Source organism: Vombatus ursinus, unplaced genomic scaffold, assembly GCF_900497805.2.
Source record: "Vombatus ursinus unplaced genomic scaffold, bare-nosed wombat genome assembly UNPS02010284.1, whole genome shotgun sequence".
Lineage (NCBI taxonomy): Eukaryota > Metazoa > Chordata > Mammalia > Diprotodontia > Vombatidae > Vombatus > Vombatus ursinus.
In genome coordinates, this window is record NW_020950062.1 from 13910370 (window position 1) to 13933365 (window position 22996).

Genomic DNA, 22996 nt, shown 5'->3' on the forward strand with positions numbered 1-22996 from the left:
ATTCTTTTTACATTCACAGCAAAATACCTGCTGTGTTTTATATATTCCTTTCATTTACAAAGAATTGGACTGAGATTACCAGCTAATTTTAATGGGCCACAGAATACAAGTAATTTATTATGTATGATTGTTTCCATATAAATCTCTGGGCAGGGCTTATCTCAATATCCATATAAAGAAACCAGCAAGCTTGCATATAGATATGTTCATCTGAACAGTGATCATGGGGAATAAGTCCAGAGAAAAGTAAAATCCCAGTATTGTTTTTTAATTGTTAAAAAAGTTGAAAAACAGTTCAAAGACTTTGAAATAGTTTAAGTTATTTCAAAGTTATTGAAAATGTATTTTATTTTCATCATTTTTGAATGAACTGTTTTTAACTGAATGAAAAAGTATAGGGATTTTTGAAGTATCTGTTATTAACTTCATTATTTAGAAGTCCAGAAAACAAGCTTCCTCGTTCACTGGGGGCAGGTCTTGTCTAACAAGTTCTAGACTTTATGGACCATTTGCAATTGGATCAGTTTTTGCTAATAAACTTTAGCATGTGTGCTCAAGGTTGCAGAATGAATGAAATACCAGGGCAATCTTGTAAAAATTCTACTGGTAAGTATTTCAAAATTGTTTCTACAGTGGAAAAAAAAATATATATATATATACACTTGGTAAATCCTGTTGTTCAAGAATCTCAGTTGCATGAGGAATCACAATACAATTTAATTCCTCAGGCATTTCATGAACAATTGTTTAGAGATCATTTTAACATCACCTTATGAACAAAACAATATATAGTACCCAAAAGAAGCATCATGTCAATGATTGTTTCAAAGAGTAAAATTATTAGCAGAAGCTAAAGTACTATAATGAGATAGCATTTCAAATGATATGCCAAAGAAAAATAAGGTCCCCAGAGTTTGTAAACTTCATTTTACTAAATCTTGTAAGTGAAGGGAAAACTAGAAAGAGAAGAGAGTCACAAAGTTATCAGAAACAAGCTATGGATTATAGTCCAAATAAAAATGTAGAGATTATAATATATAAATTATCAATTTTACTATTTATTATCTAAAATTGAAATGTGTGAACACAATTTCTTCAGAATCAAGTTTTGCATGATTCTGTTGAAATTATGAGATGCTCATTATTTCTATCATTTGAAATATTTTTTTTCAGGGAAAACAACCAATTGGCAACTCTCCTTTTTGAAATGTAGGGAAAAAATTACTATCATATTGTAATACTTTGTTCTCTCTCTCCTCCTCTTTCTATTTTTTTGTTTTGTTTTGTTTTTGAATGGTTGGTGATTTTATGTTGCTTCTCCTGGTTCCTGTTGATCAGTGGTGTTTGGCCAGTTTGTATTTTTCCAGACATCACTCCACGATGTGGTTGAGGTGTATGATGGGCCAACTCAGCAATCTGCTCTGTTATCTTCCCTCTCAGGATCCCATTCAGGTATCCTTTAATAGAACTGACATGCCTCAGTTATTGACTTAGTTCTGATTGTGATGGGTGCTGTAGTGAAAGTTGAGATTTGTGTCATCCTTTCTTGGAAACAAATTAAGTTGAAAATGTAGTCATATTTTAAAATAGAAACTCAATTAGAGGTTACTCAAAAGCCAACTGAACTAATGCAACAATTAAAAAAAAATGCTTTGTTCTACCCTTGTCCTGGGAATGTGTCCTAGTATTAGACTAATTCAATTTTGAATTTATTAATTCATTTTGAGACAATATATATGAAAGTGATTTAGGGTGAAATGCCACTATAAAGCACTATGCAAATATTATGTGCTATTACTCTTATGTATAGATGTTTGTTGTATTATGAAATATTTGAATACTTTTAAGAAAAGTAGGTTGTGTTTATCAAACTTATAATTAAAGATTATAGTTATAAAGTACCTTTGAATTCAACCATTTAGAGACTTTATTATCAGTGGTAGTCATTTAAAATTAATTTTGATAGATCACAGTTTGCAGTTTTCAAATGGCAAAACATTTTAGTAGATTTTTTTGAGGTTTACTTAATGAAAATTATTTGTGACATCTTAGTGTTTGTTTTGTTGAGTAGGAGAATCACTTCCACTGAGTTCAGGTAATCAGATCACAATTCGATTTACTTCAGTTGGACCAATAACAGCTAAGGGATTTCACTTTGTTTATCAAGGTAAGTGACACAATAGCCTAGAAAAACACTAAGGAATGATCTATTCAGATATAACTCTCTGCTCCACATTATTCCTTAAAAGCACATATCCATAAATATCTTAAAGATGGATGTTATCTTTTACATTTAAAACACCTCTCAAAACCTTAATTACTTCTTTCCTCACCCTCAATTTAGAATTCACATTTACCTACCCTTTTCGACCTCATCATGATTTTAAATCTCTCTCTCTCTCTCTCTCTCTCTCTCTCTCTCTCTCTCTCTCTCTCTCTCGCTCTCTCGCTCTCTCTCATTGCTCAGTCATTAATGTGCTTACAATCTACTTTCAATATTATTAATTCATGACATGGAACTACACAAATGTTATGAATTTTCATCTCTTCTATCTGTGAAAATATAAGCACCTTAATATTTATATCCCAGGACTTTATACTATAGCTGTAGTTCTGGTCCACTTATAAATGCAATGAATTTTATGACTCTATGATACATATTCTGCTATTCTTACAGAATCTGAGTTTTAAGCTTTTTACATTATTGCTATAGCTTTCTGGGCAATTGTCGGTACTCTGTAAATTTTTTTCTTCTTTTTTTTCCTATGATCATTTCCACTTTCCCAAATTTTCAGAAACTTTTATTTTAGGTAGCTTTCTTGAAATCACATATGATAGTCATCTGTCTTATCTTAGTTAACTTATCTTTAGTTCTCATTGTAGAATCTTTTTTTTTAAGTCCATAATTTGATGTTCTTGTTAAATCCCCTTATCCTACTTTTGGTTTGGCTTGAATTTTGTACTATTGACTAGATAATAATTTGCTCTATAAATGTTTTTAAGATATTAGTGATAGAAAAGGAACTATGAAAGTTCAGTTATGTTTGATCAAGTGGTATATGAAGGTAGGCTTATTTGGAAAGTTTGTCAGATCTCATTTGGCTCTTGCTGATCTCTTTTATTACTATCTATCTGTGTGTGTGTGTATATATGTGTGTGTGTGTGTGTGTGTGTGTGTTTAAAAAAAAACATCCTGTTATCATTGGAATTTATTTCAAGCATTATAAAATATCCTAATTGAAGTACGTATCAATGAATTCTGAAAAAGACCTCAAGTTTGATATCCCATTTAGTCAAATTTTTCTATTGTTGTTAATCTGTCTGACATGTTCTGTTTAGCCTGAGTCTATTTTCTCCTTTGAAGTTGAAAAAAAACAATACACCTGTTTGAAGTAGCTAATTCTGTGGTCTTGCTTCTGAATTACTAAGATACTTTACCAGGTTTCTATAATAGTGTTTTGAAGTATCAGACACTGAAATAATGAGATGTCAACTCTTACTATATAACTCATGTTTTTATAAACTGAGTATTCCATTATAACTAAATAAAATTCATCTTTCAGCCTTTATCCCATAAATTCACATATCTATCTCAGATTGTAATTTTATTCTGAACTAGAATATTAGGATAACATAGTTCATTTTCAAAAGCCACTTTATTTGGTTAAAAGTTTCTAAATATGAATCTTATTTTATTGAGGATACTGATATAACATTAACGCAATGTCATTTGAATAGTATTGTAACCTGTGAAATCTGAAGAACTTTTAGGAATTGTCTAAATTGTTGTTTTTTTTTTTTCGTTTAGAAATAAATGAATAATCTTTGAAGTATCTGTACATAGTAACATTTGAAAATCTGTATTTCTCTATCAAATGTAAAATTGAAATCAACAATTGTTTGTATGCATGCAGCTGTCCCGAGAACAAGTGCAACACAATGCAGTTCTGTTCCTGAACCAAGATTTGGAAGAAGGATTGGCAATGAATTTGCAGTTGGTTCATTGGTTCTTTTTGAATGTAATCCAGGATACATTCTCTATGGATCCATAGCAATTAGATGTGACACAGTGCCCAATTCTTTGGCACAATGGAATGATTCCTTACCTACATGTGTTGGTGAGTATATAAAGATGTATGTTTTCTGATTATTGCGTATTTTAAAGGGATAGATCATCTGAAAATTTTCTTCTTTGATTCCAAAACTCAATAATTCACTCAAAATTTATTTTTCTCTTTGGTTATTACGCTTAAACATGTAAAATAAAGTGGAAAATTGAGGCAGTTACGTTGATAATTCAAATGAAGAAAAAAAGTTTGTAGTTTGAATTATCAGGATAATTGTCTCAGTTTTCCCTGCTTCATTGTATGCTCATATACACATGTGAGTATTTACACACACCTGCAAAATTATGTGTCAATGGATATTTGATATACATTGAAGGAATAATGCACTTCAAAATGTTTAGAACAAAATTTAGAACATAATTCCCAGTGTGATGTTTCTTTAATCCAGGAGGACTGAAATTAGTATTTGTTCACTATATAAAATGCCTTATATTCAGGAGTGATGTTTTCACAACTCAACATTTTTAGTAGCCTTGTTTATTGCAAATGTTTATATTTCTGGATAAATTTCATAGATTTGAGTAAAAAAAAGAAAAAGTCCTATAATCTGCAAATAAAGACCCAAAGATAGTGTCTGTTCTCGCTATGATATTTTGGTTATAGACTTTCATGAAAGGTTTCTAAAGCTCACTGTTCTGAAAGCCTTTTGTTTAACCTATCACAAGCACTAGGCAGTAAAATCTTTAATTGGAAAAATTGGGAAAAGGATATTCTAATTGAGTTTTCAGATTGATTCTGGAGTTAAACATGTTTTAACTCTCAGTTTTGAATCTTCTTAAAATGAATTAATATGCTTTCTTGTACCAGTAAATATGCTCTTCTGAATATAATTGTTCCTGTTACTGACCTTAGAATGTACCCAGAAATATTAAAAAAAAATTGTTGCTCTAAGTTCATTATCTTCTCTTTTGCTGTGTTACTAAAAGCACAGAAAATAAATTGAGATTAATTGGGTGTTTAGTTCTAATAAATTGAGGTCTTAGTGGTCATATGGTTCAACAAAATAGAAGAGAAAACAAAGTAAAAATTAATTTTAAGATGACCTATTTTCTCTATTTGTTCACATGAATATTGGATGGACTTTGAAAATAATGTATCATGCCCCATATGTGTTAACTCTCATTTATCATATTTGATTAAGTTGGCATTATCTCAAGGACCACTAATTACCCGGTCACTAAGCTTTCATTAAGTGCCTACTGTGCTCCATGCACTATGCTAAGCACTAGTGATACAACGAAAGGTAGAAACAGTACTTGATCTCAAGGAGATCATGATATAATTAAAGCATTTTAAACCCAAATTTTGGAGGCTGTATACTCTCCCTCTAGGGAAACAGCGAAATTGGAATTAGTTGAACCCTATTTACCAAATATGTGTATTGATAAGATATATGTAAACAAAGACCTCTATTTGTATCATGTACCCCAAAGTCTATATAATTTATAAATCTGGGAATGTTCTGTGCTCTCAATAATTTATTTAGCTTGCTCCCTCTATTTTAACAAAAATGCATTTACCTCAAATATGACAAATGTATTTAGGTAGAGGAAGAAAAAGGAAATCCAATTCAAATAATTCAGTTCAGCATTGAGCATTTATGGGCAAGGTGCTGTGGCTATATATTAATATAAACAATTATTGCCGTATACATATTCCCATATATGTATTATGTGTGCATATACACTTAAATGGCACTCTTCCTGCCTTTAATGAGCTTAGTGGAAGAATGAGATAGCTATTATTAACAATGTAATATGTTCGTGCTAATAGGCAGCAAGATGACACAGTTTATAGAGCACTGGGATTGGAGTCAGGAAGACCCCTCTTCCTGAGTTCAAACCAGTCCTTAGACACTTACTATGTGACCCTGGGCAAGTAGCTTGACCTTGTTTGCTTTAGTTTCTTCATCTGTAAAATGAACTGGAGAAGGAAATGATAAACCACTCCTGTACCTTTGCCAAGAAAACCTCAAAAGGGACATGACATGCCAGACACAACTGAAAAACAACTATACAATAACAAAAATGTTAGTACTGGGAAGTAACCTAAATATCTCTGGTCATGCTCTCCAGTAGATTCATAAATTCATAGAATTTTGAAAGTGATCATGATCTTGGAGGTCACATCAGTCAATAACTTCTTTTTGCAGATAAGATAACTGACAGCCAAAGAGTAAAAGACTTAAGTGAATTCTTCAAGGAATTTTCATTCATAAAAGGGAGAAGACTTACATATATAAGTATATGATCAACAATATCAGACAATACAGAGATCAAGAATGATGAGGACAGAGAAAGTGTCATTACGTTAATTTGGCAATTAAGATATCATTATTAACTTTGGAGGGAAGAATTTCAGTTGAGAAAACTGAAAACCCCCCCACCCCACCCCACCCTTACTCCCCTATTGCAAAGGGTGGGTCAGTGAGTAAAGAGACAAAGAGGCAATTAACTTATTTTTTTTTCTAGGAGTTTGTGACTGGGAGGAGAGATCTAGGAAGATAGCTCGAGGGGACTATAGGGTCCTGTGTAAGTGTTTTTCTATTTAGAGGATTGGGGAGCCTTAATCTTGCTTGTAGATATCAGGAAAGAAATCAGTCAATGGGGAGAAATTGGAGATTAGGTAGAGAATGGGTATTTATGGAGTCATTTGGGTAGAGGAGATAGGAGATAATGAAGGGTTTATGTAGAAAGTTTGGGCTTGGGGATAAGAAAGCCACCTCTTCATCAGCCTAGGGTAAAGGAGTAGAAAATGAGGGATCACTTGAAAGGAGTTTTGAAGTGGAGAAAAAAGAAGAGAAAGTTCCCTGAGTGTGCCTTAGGTTTTATCAATAAACTAAGAAGGGAGGTCCTCCACTGAGAAAGTTGGGAGAAGGAGTTTATGAGAAACTAACACAAAAGAGAAGGTTTGGAAGAACCATTATGCAGAATTAGGAAAAAAAATAAAGATTACCTCACCAAAATGAGGGCCCAGTTAAGATTAGATAACATAAAGGAAAAAAAGAAAGAGAAAGGAAGGGAAGGGGAGAAGAAGGGTGGAGAGGGAGATACAGGGGAGGGGAGGAAATAATTGTTTATATAGGACCTCCTGTGTGCCAGGTACAATGCTAAGCATTTTTTACTCATCTTATTTGCTCTTCATAACACTGTGAGATAGATGCTATTATTATCCCAATTTTATATTTGGGGAAACTGAGACAAACAGGTTAAATGACTTGCTCTGGGTCACATAGCTAGTGAGGTCAGATCTGAACTCAGATCTTCCTAACTCCAGGTCCAGTGCTCTATCCACTGTACCACCAGCCTCCTCATAGATAGCAAAATTTTGCAGTGGATCCAGTTGGCAAGGTTGAGTGACTTCCCTTGTTCTATCCAGTGGTAAAAGCTGAGAAGACAGATGGCGAAAGTAATGCCATATTGTCCTTTGGGCAGGTATGAGAAGTGAAAAGAGATTTTAGAGTGGAGAATAATATAATATCAAACTGGTTAACAATACATTTAGAAGTGGGAAGGGAAAAAGTGAAGCCTAAGCAGGAATGAAATTGTAGTTCATTAAGAAGACAAAGAACAAGTTTAAGGGGAGTTATTGATGGAATGGAATTAATAAGAGGTTATGATTGGGTAAAGAGATTTCAGAATTCCTGATCATGGCAGTAGAGCAGTATGGCAAATGGCAAGATAAAGACTGTGAACATGCCTACAATTTGAGAAGGATTGGCGAATACGATGGTTTGAGGATATTGAGTTAAAGTAGGAAATTTAAGGTCACACTAACACATATGTTGAAATCCTGTTGTTTAAGGACTGAAGTTAGCATGTGAAGGAAGAATGTGAGCCAACTTCTGCTCTACTGGAGAAATGAAGGATAATGACCTGAAAGCTCATATATAATTGTTACCAGGATATGGATTGGCTACTATATTTGGATAGAGCAAGCCTCAAAAGAGGAGGCTACTGAGTATTATTTAGTGGCAGAGGAAAAGTCCAAGTGTGGCAGAGGGACAATTTGGAAATATCATTTGGGAGCAATAAATATTCCAATACCCTGTCCAGTGTTTTGGGAGGAGTGGGAGAATACATACTTACAAAGGATGACCAGGGATTTATGAGCTGGAGAAACTATTTTACCTCTCTATATATTATTATATCTCCTAATTTAGATCTTAGATTGAAATATTGGTCTTAACCAACCATAAATTTAAGTAAACTAATAATCAAATTACCTGCTAAGACTAAAAATATTTTCTTATTGCTTAGTGTAACGAAAACTCCAATTTTACCTAAGTCACAGATTACAAAAATTTTAGTCTATGTTTAATAAGGAAAAAATTGGCCTTTGGTTCATTGGCTCTCCAGTCCTGCCGGATGCCAGTCACTTGAGGCTTTGAAGTCTTTGGTTATTGTTTCTTTATGTAAAAATAAGAATGTCCTAATAAAATAGAATCGGTGGAGTAATCTTGAAAATGTTCACCTTGGAATTAGTTAAATAAACATAGCTACAAACTAAACTTATCACAATATTAATTGTCTTTTTAAACATATATGTGGTATTTATTTTCACATTATGTCTTCAGAGTAGCACTCAAGAGGTTGCCTTTGAGGCATTTTTCTCCCTACAATCAGGGTATGCTGTCAGTACTTGGAAGTAAGTAGCTGAACTCTAAGACCCAGGCTTTGACTGGTCTAACACTGGTTGTCATTGTCTCAGGGTTCAGTGCCAAGATCCTCTGCTTCGGATGGGAAGGTAGAATAAAGAGGTTATCTTTGACAATCAGATAGGTAGCTGTTGGCTGATTCTTGAATACAGCATTACCATTATTCAGTTGCTCCCCCCACCCCCGCTTTGGTGTAGGCTGTATCTAGACTCTGAAGTCACACCAGTACCTGTACAATACCAGATACATACAGATACATACCTTAAAACAACATATAGTCACCAAAATTAAGATTTTGATGGATTTGCAATCTTATAATTGTGGGTACTCCCTTCAATAAAGTAGATTGTAATCCTTCTTATCCTAAAACATTCTTTTCCATGTTCTCACTTGAATCTTCTGTAGAAAGGCTTTCCCCTATAATGGAGGCCTTCCAACATTGACCATAGTACTTAAGCTGACCATCTGCTATTCCTCTCCTGATCACCATATTAGGTGATTATCCCACCTCCTTTTTCAGTCATACATTTTTATGGCTATCTTATGTCAAACATTATGTATTTCAGTTTTTATTGGTAATATTTCAGCATCCTTGGTAATATTTCAGCATCCTTGGTAATACAACATCCTTGTTGTTCAAGTCATTTTCAGTCGTGTCTGACTCTTTGTGATCCTATTTAGGGTTTTCTTGGCAACAATAGTGGAGGGGTTTGTCATTTCCTTCTGCAGCTCAATTTACAGATGAGAAAACTGAGGCAAATAGGGTTAAGTGAGTTGCCCAGGTTTACACTGCTAGTGAGTGTCTGAGGCCAGGTTTGAACTCAGAAAGATGAGTCTTCTTGACTCCAGGCCTGACACTGTATCCATTCTCTACCACCTAGCTGCCCTATGTTACATCTTATATATGTTCATTACTCTCTTTGCCATTGCCCTTTAGGCTACACATAATGTCCAATTCTTTGTAGTTTAGTTTCTTCCTAATATTGAAATGCCTCTAGAAGTCATGGCAGGAATAGCATAATACTGCAGAAGATAAATGTGCCTCAGCACTAAGAAGAGAAGTAGTAGTAGTAGGTGGTAAGGGAGAGCAGACTGTTTTCTTATCCTCCCTTCTTTCTCCCCTTTTCTGCATTGTTAATATTCTTGTCATCTTAAATCAATATCTCTCACAATATTTTCTCCACTGTTCTCTTTTAACACTCAAAGAAGCTCCACTGTAATTCAAGCCATCACTACCTCTCACCTAGATTAGAAATAACTTTGGATCTACTTTGTGTGGTTTAGATGTGTTTGTCTGTATATACATTGTTAACTGCCTATCCACCTTCTACCCCCCCCACCAAGAATATAAGCTATGAGAAGACAATAACCCTATCATTATATTCCTAGTCCCTAGTACATTGTTTTTCATGTAGGAGGCACTTAATAAATGTTTCTTGGGTTTAAGAAAGAAGTGGTTTGGGGCAAGGAGGGAAGTAGGGTTGGAGACAGGGTAACATCTTAGGAACCCCAAGCTGAGGAAGAAAGGAACAGAAATCTGAGATAGGGTATAACAATTGTTATGGCCAGGAGGTCTTCAGAAGAGGCTACAACAGTGTGGCCATTAATATACCAGGTTTGTATCTAACGCAAGCATGGATGAATTGAGAATTCCAAAACATATTTTCCCCCTTTATCACTATAGATAAAAACATGTTTTAAATGTAAGTCCTTAAATTTATATCTAATATAAAGTGAAGAGGTTTCAACTTCTGAAGAGTTATAAAATTTGCCATATTTGTGACTGCCATAGGTGACTAGTTAGAATTCACAATAATACAGAGCTTTCAGATTGAGAAAACTGGTGACAACTCTTAAGAGGTTGAGAGACTAAACCTCTTATTTCATTTGTAGAAAGTTAACAGGCGACGAAACTCACCTCTAATAGTATGAGTTGGCACTCTCTCTGAAATTTAAAATTTTAAAAGAGTTGCCTAGAATACTAAATTGTTGAGTGAGGTACTGGGGGTCAGAAAATCACTAAGTTTCAGAGGCAAGACTTGAACCCAGGTCTTACTGGCTCTGAGTACAGCTCTCTATCCACTATACCATGCTGCCTTTCCTTGAGGTTGGTAGTAGAAGTATTACCATAATCTCAGTTTTATACAGGGATAAACCACTCACCCAAGGTCATGTAGATAGTCAGCATGGAGGGCTGAAATTCAATCTTAGGCTTCGTGGTTCCAAAAGGAGCACCTTTCCACTAAACCCCTTAACCTCTATATTAAATTGTGCCATCCAAAAGCCAAAAGATACTTGTGCTAAGAAAGGGTTTATAGACCCAAAGAATTAATTACTTCATGTGTACTTTAATTCCTTTGCCAATAAAAGTCATGAAATATAGATGAATTGGAAATTGTATTGGATCAAATCAGTTTAATAATTGAAGTGCTAGACATAGATAGGGCTGTACTAAATTGCATCAACTCCATAGTGAATGTTTAAATATGCTTTTTTGCAGAGAGCAGGTATCAATCATTCTGCTTGCTCCTGCTTTTGCCAGTAATTATTTAAGTACTTTACATGACACTGACCTTTAGTTTGTTCCTGTAGGTGATGACAGATTAGATCAGTTACATAAGTATAAAATAGAGTGGCTCTATTCATTCCAGTTGCATTTCCCTCCCATTTAACTGACTGCTTCATATTTGTGATAAAATAAGCTAAGAGACTGGAAAGCAGTGTCCATCATTGCGGGAACAAAACATTTTATCAGTCTTATATTAAAAGCCACTTTCAAGGCAAAATATCTTCTCTCTCTCTCTCTCTCTCTCTCTCTCTCTCACTCACTCACTCTCACTCTCTCTCACTCACTCATTTTTCTCATTTTCAGAGTATTCAAGTAACCACATTCATGTTAAATACTAAAATACTTAGATTTAAATTTGTGAATTACTCCTAAGAGACTAAGCATTTCACATTTTCCCATGTATTATACATGCAATTAAAAATTGAAATTAGCCATGTATTGATGCATGCCATCATCAAAGAAATATTAAACTGAGTATAGTCTACCAAGGTGCATGGCAGTGGTGTCAACTGGCAGGTCTCTCTGCTGATAATGCAAGGATTTTGACTCCACCGACACACATTCTAGTGCTTTATCCAAAATATAGATATCTCTGTACAGATTGTTAGAGACTATAATAATTAATTTTCACTTGCTACATTGCTCTATTATTTTCAATTATTGTGCATGTTGTCTGTCCCAAACAATGCAAGATTTAAAATTGCAGTAAATATTAACAAAGGATGAGAGTTTAAGGAGATTAAAAAAGATGGCTTTCTTGACAACAGAAATGGTTAAACCCTGGAATTTGCTATTCAGGAATATTGTAAAATCTCTCTCCCTAAAGTAGATTTAAGAGCAAGGTGGTTATAGAAACACAATATTTTTGTAAAAATAATAATAATTTTAGCTTTAGTATATTACTCTTTTATGTGTTTTATTAGCTCTAATAAAACTGGCCTACTTGCTAGTCTCTGTATGTGACATTCTATTTTTAGCCTCCATGACTTTGTACTTTTCCTTATGCCTGGAATGCTCTCCATCCTCACTCCTGCCTCTCAAAAACCTAAGTTTCCTTTAAGGCCTAGATTATGTCCTGTCTCCTTAAAAAAGCCTTTTCTTAATTCTCTCAATTGTTAGTTCCCACTCAAGAATTCACTTTGTATTTATTTGTATAGGACCTGTATTTACTTTACCTATGAACATGTAGATCACAAACTCTTTGAGTACGGGCACTGTCTCACCTTATATTTGTGTCCAGACCATCTCTTGATATAACCTAAGACTGTTTACCTTTTGGTGACTGTTATAACATGATATTACCTCATATTGAGCTTAGAGTCACTTAGAGTCCACTAAAACCCCAAGACATTGTTTTAGAAAAACTGCTTGAATAATGTTATGATAAAACACAATATGGTTTTTAAAGTTTTGCTAAGGATTTTACATATATTTTATCTTTGATGATCACAATACTATGAAGTAGATGTAATTAATGTCCCCATTTTACAAATGAGAAAACTGAGGCTGAGGTAGATTAAGTGACTAGACTAGGGATACACATCTACTCACTGGGGGAAAGGAATAAGCATTTATGTAGCACCTACTGCATGAGAGACATTGTGCTAAGCTCATTTTTATAAGTATTTCATTTGATCGACACAACAGCTCTGTGAAGTTGTTGTTGTTTAGTCATTTTCAGTTGTTTCTGACTCTTCATGACTCCGTGTGGACTTTTCTTGGCAAAGACACTGGAATAGTTTGTCATTTCCTTCTCCAGTTCATTTTACAGATGAGGAAACTGAGGGAAATAGGGTTAAGTGAGTTGCCCAGGATAACACAGCTAGTAAGTGTCTAAGGCTGGATTTGAACTCTGTTCTTCCTGACTTTTATCCCAGAATTCATCCACTGCACTACTGCTTGCTGCCCTGTGAGGTAGGTCCTATCATTGTCTCCATTTTACAGCTGAACAAACTATACTGAATGGAAGTAAAGTGACTTTCCAGGGTCACGTAGCTAGTAAGTATCTAAGGTCACATTAGACCTCAAGTCAGCCTGACTCCAGGTCCAATTCTCTAACCAAAGGGCCGCCAGTTGCTTTTTCACTGTCTCAGGCAGGATTTCAATTCTGGCTTTACTAACTCTAAGACCAGTCCAACTGGATGTCTTTTGTTTTCTAGCACTAGTCCCCCTATCATGCTTGAAGGATGATTTTATAAATCCATGTAATTTTTCATTCATAAAGTCATGTTTCACTCTTTGTGATCCCTTGTACTATAGCATTACAGGTCCTTCTATCCACTCTCTCTCAGAGCCTGTGCAAGCTCATGTTTGTTACTTCCATGACATTATTTGTCCATCTCATCTTCTGCTTTCCCCTTCTCCTTTTGCCTTCAACATTTCCCAAAATCAAGGTCTTTTCCAATATGTCCTGTCTTCTTATTATGTAGCCAGAGTATTTAAGCTTCAGCTTCAATGTTTGGCCTTCCAACGAGCAGTGTGAATTGATTTCATTAAATATTAACTGATTTGCTCTCCTTGTTGTACAAAGGACTCTCCAAAGTCTTTTCTAGAACCATAGTTCAAAGCATTAATTCTGTGGCACTCAGCTTTCCTACTAGTCTAACTCACACACCCATACATTACTACTGGAAAAACCATAGCTTTAACTATCTTTGTGGGCAAGGTGATATCTCTGCATTTTATTATGCTATCCAGATTTGCCATAGCTTTCCTTCCATTGAGCAAGTGTCTTAATTTCATGGCTGAAGTCACTGTCTGAAGTGATCTTTGAGCCTGAGAATATACAATCTGACACTGCTTCCATTTCTTCTCCCTCTATTTGTCAGAAAGTGATGGGACCAGTTGCCATGATCTTACATTTTGTGTTTTTTGTTTTTTGTTTTTTTCATGTTAAGCTTCGAGTCAGCTTTTACACTCTCCTCTTTCATACACATGAAGAGGCTTCTTAATTTTTCTTCACTTTCTGCCATTAGAGTGGTATTATCTGCATATTTAAGATAGTTGTTGTTTATAATAAATATAAGTAAAGATAAAGCAGCTTTAATTCCGGCTGTTGATTCATCCAGACTGGTATTTCGCAAAATGTACTCTGCATATAAGTTAAATAAATAAGGTGACACTATACAGCCTTGTCCTATGCCGTTCCCAATCTTAAGCCAATCAGTTATTCCATGGTTAGTTCTAATTCTAACTGTTGCTTCTTGATCCTCACACAGGTTCCTCAGGAGACAAGTAAGATGATCTGGTACTCCCATCTCTTTGTGGACTTGCCACATTTTATTGTGATCCACACAAAGACTTTAGTCAATGAAGCAGAAGCAGATGCCCTTGCTTTCTCCATAATCCAGAGAATGTTGACAATTTAGTCTCTAGTTCCTCTCCCTCTTTGAAAACCAACCTGCTCTTCTGGTAATTCTTGGTTCAATTATTGCTAAAGCCTAGCTTGCAGAATCTTAAGTATAACTTTGCTGGTGTGTGAAATGAGTGCAATTGTTAGGTAACTTGAACATTCTTTGGCAATGTCCTTCTTTAGGATTGGGATGTAAATCTTTTTTTCCAATCTGGTGGCTGCTGTTGAGTTTTCCAAATTTGCTGGCATATTCAATACAGCACTTTAATAGCATCATCTTTTAGGATTTTAAATAATTCAGCTGGAATTCCATCACTTCCATTAGACTTATTGTTAGCAATGCTTCCTAAGGCTCTCTTGACTTTATTCTCGAGGATGTCTGGCTCTATCTACATCAGTAATTACTAAGCTTTCCCTTTCTGTTTCCTAGATTTTCTGAAATTATCATATCTTCTCTATGTACATTACATATAGTAATTGGTATTAGCCCATCCTTATCTCATTTAGGAAACTTCATCCTCATGGGTATACTTGCAGAGCAGCATTGTAGTAGTAAAGTCTGATCACAAGTTTCTGTAATATCTATTGAGTTCAAATGTCTCCCTGCTCATGGATCTCTATTTCATTTTGCTTAGCACCCCTATTTGTGTCAGAACATCTGAATTCATGGATTTATTGCTGTCTCCTTTCTTGACTTTTTTTTTCCTGGATATTTTTGGGTGTCTATTGAATCTCAAAATCATAGAATTTCACAATTAGGAGGTACTTTGTTAGCCAATACAGTCATTACCTGAAAAGAAATTCCAGCTACAATACAATAAGTTGTCCTCTAGATTTTGCTGCAAGACTTCCAATGAATGGTAATACATTAACTACCAAGGTATCCCATTCCACTTTTTGGATAGCTGTGGTACTGTAGGTTTTAGGAAGTTTTTCCTTATATCAAGGCTCAATTTACTACTTTGAAACTTGTAACTAAATATTTTAGTTCTATTTTCTAGGCTCAAACATGATAAGTCTAAAAATACAGTTAAGATTTCCATTCTACCCACTACCTGAGCTATCATTCATTGCACATAATCCATTTTATTCATTTATTCACTCGGGAAATATTCATTAAGTGACTACTAGGCACTATGCTAAGCACTAGGGAAATAAAGAGACAAAAGATGGTCCCTGCCCTCAAGAGTTTACAATCTAATTTGCAAGTAAATATATACAAAGCAAACTACATAGAGGATAAGTAGAAAATAAAAGAGAAAAAGAACTGGAGTTAAGAGGGGTTGAGTAAAGTTTCCTGTAGAAGGTGGAATTTTAGTTAGGATATAAAGGAAGTTATGAAGGTCGGTAGTTGAAGCAAAGAAGAGAGTCATAAGAAAGACAGAGAAAATGCCCAAAGTGAAGAGATGGGGTGTCTTGTTCAAGCAACAGCCAGGAAGCCAGGGTCACTAGATGGAAAAATGTATTTTGGGGAATACGGTATAAGAGTACTTGGAAGGTAGGAGGGAACTTGGTTATGAAAGGCTTTGAATGCCAAAAAGAGTATTTTATAATTGCTCCTGGAGGCAATAGTAGACAACTAGAGTTTATTGAAGAGGAAAGTGACATGATCAGACCTATGTTTTAGGAAAATCATTTTAGCAGCTAAATGGAGAATGAATAACTGTGGGGAGAGAATAGAGGCAAGCAGCCCCACCCAGGAAGGTAATGCAGCCTGCACTAGAGTGGTGGAACTGTCAAAGGAGAGAGGGCATATTTGAGAGATGTTGCAGAGGTGAAATCAACAAGCCTTGGCAACAACTGGGGTATAGGTGGGGAATGAGAGAGAGTGGAGAATCCAGGACAAATCCTAGGTTGTGAGCCTGTGAGATGGGGAGGATGGCGTTATCCTCTCCAGTAATAGGGAAGGTGTTGGGGAAGGGATTACGGAAAAAGACAATGAGTTCTGTTTGGAACATATTGATTTTAAGATGTGAACTGGACATCCAGTTTGAGATGTCTGAAAGGCTATTGGAGATGTGAGATTAGGGGTAAGCGGAGAGATGGAGACAAGAAAGGCAGATTTGAAAATCATCAGCATAGAGATGGTAATTAAATCCACAGGAGCTGATGAGATCACCAAGCAAGGTAGTATAGAGAGAGAAGAGAAGAGGACCCAGGACTGAGTCCTGAGGGACATCTCTGGTTAGACTGTGTGATCTGAAGGAGGGCTTTGACTGTGCTTTAACTTTCTCCCAATATAACTAAAATTGAGATCATCTGTTACTTGTTGCCTGCAATAGCTTATACCTATTGATAACTTCCTATAGCCAGACCTGTTTCTTGTGGTGAACTTTACTGTCCATAATTCAGAAGCCACCAAAGACTTTGTCTTCTCTGCTTCTCCGGACCTCCAGCTCTCTTACGTATGAATGATTAGGAGTAATTCTCCTGAGGTAATACAAGCTGTAGCCTTGATTAGCTGATCTAGAAACTCTGCAGGAACAATTCCAAGTTCACTCACGTCCTCTTTTGGCCTTCTTCACTCTGATATCTTTGAAAGTTGGTGAAAGCCTTTAAACTCAAGACCAATTCTAGTTTAGAATTTTTCACCCTAGGTTCAAATTTACACTTTCACTGATATAAAGAACTCTTGAATGAGATAAGACCCTTTACCAATTGAGATATGCAAATGGCTGCAATCATCTTTGAAAGTTAGCAGAAAGGTTAAATGACTTAGAATCAGAGGATCCTAGAGAGAGAGAGCTAGAAGGGACATCTGAGGCCATTTAGGCAAGTCCCCTCATTTTACAGGGAGGTCTAGTGACTTGTCTAAAGAAAGTTACACAGCTAGTATGTATCAGAGACAGTACTTAAATCCAGAGCTACCTTAAGGTGAAACTAGCTCTCTCTCTGCCTTTCTGAACAATAGAATAAATAACCAAATACTTCCCCTCCTATATTTTAAAAATAATCATTACTTACATAAAGGGTAGTCACTTTGTTGCAGTCTAGGGGTGCTGGGAACCCCAAAATTCAAGGGCAGAAGATGCAGATTCTGCCTCTAAAGAATTTGACTTAAGCCTTCTTTCAGTCAGAGACAAGGTTTATTAAAATGCTGGTTGAGGTGGGCAAGGTTTTAAGAATCCACCCTTTGTAGAGGAGACAAACCCTTTTTATAGGAAAAAGATCTATGGGAAGATCTGGATGTGATCAAGGAATGGCCAATAGCTTAGGGTGACTGGGAGGTAACAGAAGGGGTCTAAAAGGAATTAAGAAGGAGGGGCAAAATAACCTGGAATGGTTTGGAGGTAACCAACCTCTATGTTACAAGGGCTGGGCAGGGTCAGAGATAACAGAGAATTAAAGGTCAGAGCCACAAAGAATGGATAATTGAAAGGATTATTCTGGGATGGGCCAATGACTCAGGGGAACACCAGAGACTTGGCCACTTAGGAAAATTCAAGGGAAGTTAAGGGAGTGGAGGTGGTTTCCTGGGCCCACACCCCTCTACTTGAATCAAGGTTTAGTAAATAATAGATGGGTGATATTTGGATCTCCCCATAGAGGAATGAAGTATAGAAGGATGTGGTCAAAATTGGCGCAAGATTAGAACATATAGTGGATTGCAGTATGCACCTGGGGAGAGATTACTCACATTTCATGAGATCACAGATCTGCTGAACTGTTAAAATATTAAATCTTGGTGGCACTTTGCTATGAGATCATAAGTTTTTTGACAAATAAAATACATCCCCTTTGGATACCTTCTGATCTCAAATGCAATGTGTCCTCATTTTAGGTATGCCACTATTAGAAGTTTTATGCTTCTTTTTTCCTAACACAAAACCCATAACCCAATGCTTGACATGATATGTCTGATAATGTAATAATAATATTAACAATATTTACATAGTACTTTAAGATTTTCAAAGCACTCTACATATATCATCTCATTTGATGCTCACAACAACTTTGAGAAATAGATGTTATTATTATCCTCTTTATACAGTTAAGGAAACTAAGGCAAACAGAGGGTAAGTGATCTACCTAGGGTCACAGAGTTAGTAAATGTCTGTTGTAGGATTTGAACTCGGGTCTTCCTGACACCAAATCCAGTTCTATTCACTGCAAAACCTATTTACCTTCTTTACAGAGTTTATATCTAATGTGGTGCTGTTCTTTAAAACTGAGCCAATAAAAACCACTCAATATTGTCAAGTTACTTTTATATAATTCACAATTATAATTAAATTCTGGTAGAAATCCATTTTGGAGTTAAGTATGCAAACAAAACCCCAAAGATTCATAACCCCCTTATTGGCTTAATATTTTGTATACTCCCAATATTTGGTATAATTCCAGCCAGAAACCACCATGATATACTCCCTCTTATGTTTTGGGGTTCAGTTTGCCCTAGTGCCTACTAGCAGCTTTAACAGTAGAAGTCCTCAAACTGTCTGGGATTTTAGAGGCTTGGAAGGATCAGCACTTCTGTATTTCTGGCCCTGATGGTATCTGCTGAAAAGCCCCTACTTTGCTACGTGTTCCCTGTAGGCATTAAATCTTTAGTTCAGTTTTCAGCTAAATACCTGGGCTAATACTGTCATCCTGGCCTACCTTCTATTTATAGGCAGGCCTAGGGAAGGCTTCTTATTTATGGTGTGTCTCCCGGGCCAGCCCCTGTTTTTTGATCTTGCCTCCTTTAGTCTGAACAGAAAAGTGGGAGAAAAACATGTAAGATCTCATTGCACTTGAGTCCTAGTCCATCCTCCTCTAAGAAGTAGCAAAATTTACCATTGTCAATTCAAAGTTGTGCCAATTTAATCTCTAATTTCCATGTGATATTGACATTGTACAAACTGCTTTAAAAAAAAAAAAACAACACCCTCCAGCTCACTATTCATAGCATAAGCTCAGCCTGGGTTCTCTTACTGACCAAAATAACTTTTTTATATCCTTAATGGAGGTAAACTTTTCAACAATTTTAAATTTAACTGATATAAAATGTGTTCAAATACAGTAGTGCCATTTTCTCTTCAAATTTATTGTGCTAGAATTATGGAAACCTATTTCCAAAATTTAGTGAAATACCTTGCACATAGTAGGCATTGAATAAGTGTTTGTTAAATTGAATAGAATAGAATGGAAAACAGAATTCGAAGGAATTTAGGTCAGTTTTTCACTTTTACCTTTTTGGAGACTGATATGATGAAGTGGCCCAGAAAGATGTCCATTAACTTTGTTTTTTTTTATCTTTTTTGCAGATCCTAGGATTTTTATTTTCATAACAAAAAATGCGTTTTCTCTCCCCCTTCTTCCCTCAGTTGAAAACAAAAGAAAACAAAAAAAAGTGTAGTCAAAGAAACAAAAAAAAACCCAAAAAATCCTTCTTTGGCAATGTTAAAAAAAAAGTCTCCTTTTTCAAACTGAGTATGTCACCTCTCTTTTAACAGGTTCTATTTCATTCATTCTAGTTCATCATAGAATTTCAGGCAGCTGGGTGGTACAATGGATAGAGTACTGCAACTGGAATCAGAAAGATGTGAGTTTAAATCTGACTTCAGAAACTTACTAGCTATGTGACCTCTGGGCAAGTCATGATTTCTGTCTGCCTCATTTTTCTCAACTGTAAAATGGAAATAATAATAGCATTTATCTTGCATGATTGTGAAAATCACAATGCCTGTTACACAATAGGCACTAAATTGCTTTTTCCCTTCTCTCTTCCCTCCAAAATAATTTCTGGTTTAGAGTTCTTAATTATTTCAAATTTACTTGTCTTTATAATGTTCTCTTAAAAAGTTATTCTCTTACTTCTGCTTATTTCATTCTGCATTAGATAATGCAAATCTTCCTAGATTTCCTGGGAACTGTCCCTTTCACTATTTCTTATGGCAAAATTATATTCCAATACAGTCATGTATTATAATTTTTTCAATTTGTTCAGCCACTCAATTAGTTTCAAGTTCTTTATTACCACGAAAACAGCTGTTATCTAAATAATTGGAGGAATATTAATTGCTCCTGGGTAGGCCGAGCCAATATATTAAAAATGACAATTCTACCTAAATTAAATTACTTATTCAGTACCAAACTAATAAAACTACCAAAGAATTAATTTATGGAGCTAGAAAAAATAATTGCAAAATTCATTTGGAAGAAAAAAAAAAGCCAAGAGTATAAAGGGAATCATTTTTTTTTTTTTTATGAAAAGGAAGGCAATGTAGCAGTACCAAATTTCAAATTATATTACAGAGTAGTAATCATCAAAGCAATCTGATACTGGCTAAGAAATAGAGTGGTGGATCATGGAATAGATTAAATACATAATACACAGTAGTAAATGACCATAGTAATCTAGTGTTTAATAAACCTCAAAATCCAAGTCTTTGGGGCAACAATTGACAGAAATTGCAGGGAAAACTAGAAAGCAACTTGGAAGAAACTAGGTCTATATAGGCCAATATATCACACCACATACTAAGGTAAGGTAAAAATGGGTAATGATTTAGACATAAAGGATTCTAATGTGTTTGTTTCTTTGTTTGTTTGTTTGTTTTGGCTAGGAAATGAGGTTAAGTGACTTGCCCAGGGTCACACAGCTAGTAAGTGTCAAGTGTCTGAGGCCAAATTTGAACTCGGGTCCTCTTGTCCAAGGCCTGTGCTCTATTCATTGGGCCACCTAGCTGCCCCTAGACATAAAGGATTCTATAAACAAATTAGGGAAGCATGGAAAATTTTACTTCTCAGATCTATGGATAAGGGAAAAATTTATGACCAAACAAGAGATAACGTCATAGGAAGGAAAATGGATAATATTGATTATATGAAATTAAAAGGTTTTTTGCACAAACAAAAACAATGCAGCCAAGATTATAAGAAATGCAGGAAACTGGAGGAAAAAATTACAGCAAGTTTCTCTGATAACAGCTTCACTTCTCAAACATATAAGGAATTGAGTGAAATTTATAAAAGTAAGAGCTATTCCCCAATTGATAAGTGGTCAAAGGATATGAGCACACAGTTTTCAGATGAAGAAATCAAAGCTATCTATAATCATGAAAAAATATTCTAAATCACTGTTGAATAGATAAATGCAAATTAAAACAGCTCTGAGGTACCACCTCACACCTATCAAATTGGCTAATATGACAGAAAAAGAAAATGACAAATGCTGGAAGGGATGTAAAAAAAAATGAGACATTAATATACACTGTTGTAATAGCATATTGGTCCAAACATCCTGGAGAATAATTTGGAGCTATGCCCAGAGTCTATAAAACTGTGCATATCCTTCAACTGAGCAGTAACTGTTTCTCTTTTGGCCCGCAACCCTGAAGGTCTTCCCTCCTAGTTTGATTTTTTTTTTTTATTAAAGGGGCCATCCCTTGATTGACTTCTTAAAGAGGCCTATTCACTGAATGGGCATTGCCTCACTCAAATTGAGTACCTGAAAAGACCTTAGCTTAAAAGAACCAGGGTCTCCCATTGCATCCTGAGCTATCTCCAGTCATCCTGATGAATATCTGGCCACTGGACCCAGATGGCTCTGGAGGAGAAAGTAAGGCAGGTGACCTTGCACAGCCCTCCCTCACTCAAAACAAAGTCAATTTTAAGTCATGTTATGATCTCCCTGATGTCATGGTCCTCTTCGAGAACAAAGGACAAACACAACTAATCACTACTAGGTCTGTATCCCAAAGAGATCAAAGAAAAAGGAAAAGGACCTGTATGTGTGTATGTGTGTGTGTGTGTGTATGTATGTTTGTGTGTGTGTATGTATATGTATTATGTAGTAGGATCATTTCAAAAAAACTTGGGAAGACTTATATGAACTCATCAAAAGTGAAAAAGAGCAGAACTAGGAGAATATTGTACACAGTAACAGCAATATGGTAATGATGATCAGTTGTAAAAGACATAGATGTTCTGATCCAGTGATCCAAGATAATTCCAAAAGACTTATAATGAAAAATGCTGTCAACTTGCAGAGAGAAAACTAATGAAGTCTGAATACATATTGGAGCATATTTTTTTAACTTCCTCCATTTTTCTTTTATTTCTTTTTTCTTTTGTACCATGGCTAATATGAAACTATGTTTTGCATGATTTCGCATTTGTAATTGATATCACACTGTTTGCCTTCTCAATGGGTGGGGAGGGGTAGGACATAGGGAGAGGATTCAAAACTCAATTTTTTAAAAGAATGAATATTAAAAATAAATTGTTTCTTAAAGTTGCTATAAATATTTTTGTACATATGCATTCCATTCTTCTTTGAGCTTTGTGCTGTAGGTCTAGTTTAGTAA

At 35.3% G+C, this 22996-nt stretch overlaps 1 protein-coding gene across 3 annotated transcripts in view; it reads left to right on the forward strand.

Annotated features, from left to right (window-relative positions):
- The window catches only part of CSMD3 (CUB and Sushi multiple domains 3), a 1542511-nt gene that overhangs the window by 1319575 nt on the left and 199940 nt on the right, over window positions 1–22996 (forward strand). For 2 of the 3 annotated variants that reach the window (XM_027854053.1, XM_027854054.1), the window contains 3 exons: window positions 1339–1452; window positions 2072–2167; window positions 3915–4118. In XM_027854053.1, coding sequence (XP_027709854.1) covers window positions 1339–1452; window positions 2072–2167; window positions 3915–4118 — 414 coding nt within the window. The remainder of the gene's footprint in view (window positions 1–1338; window positions 1453–2071; window positions 2168–3914; window positions 4119–22996) is intronic. The other variant, XM_027854055.1, reaches the window with a different exon arrangement.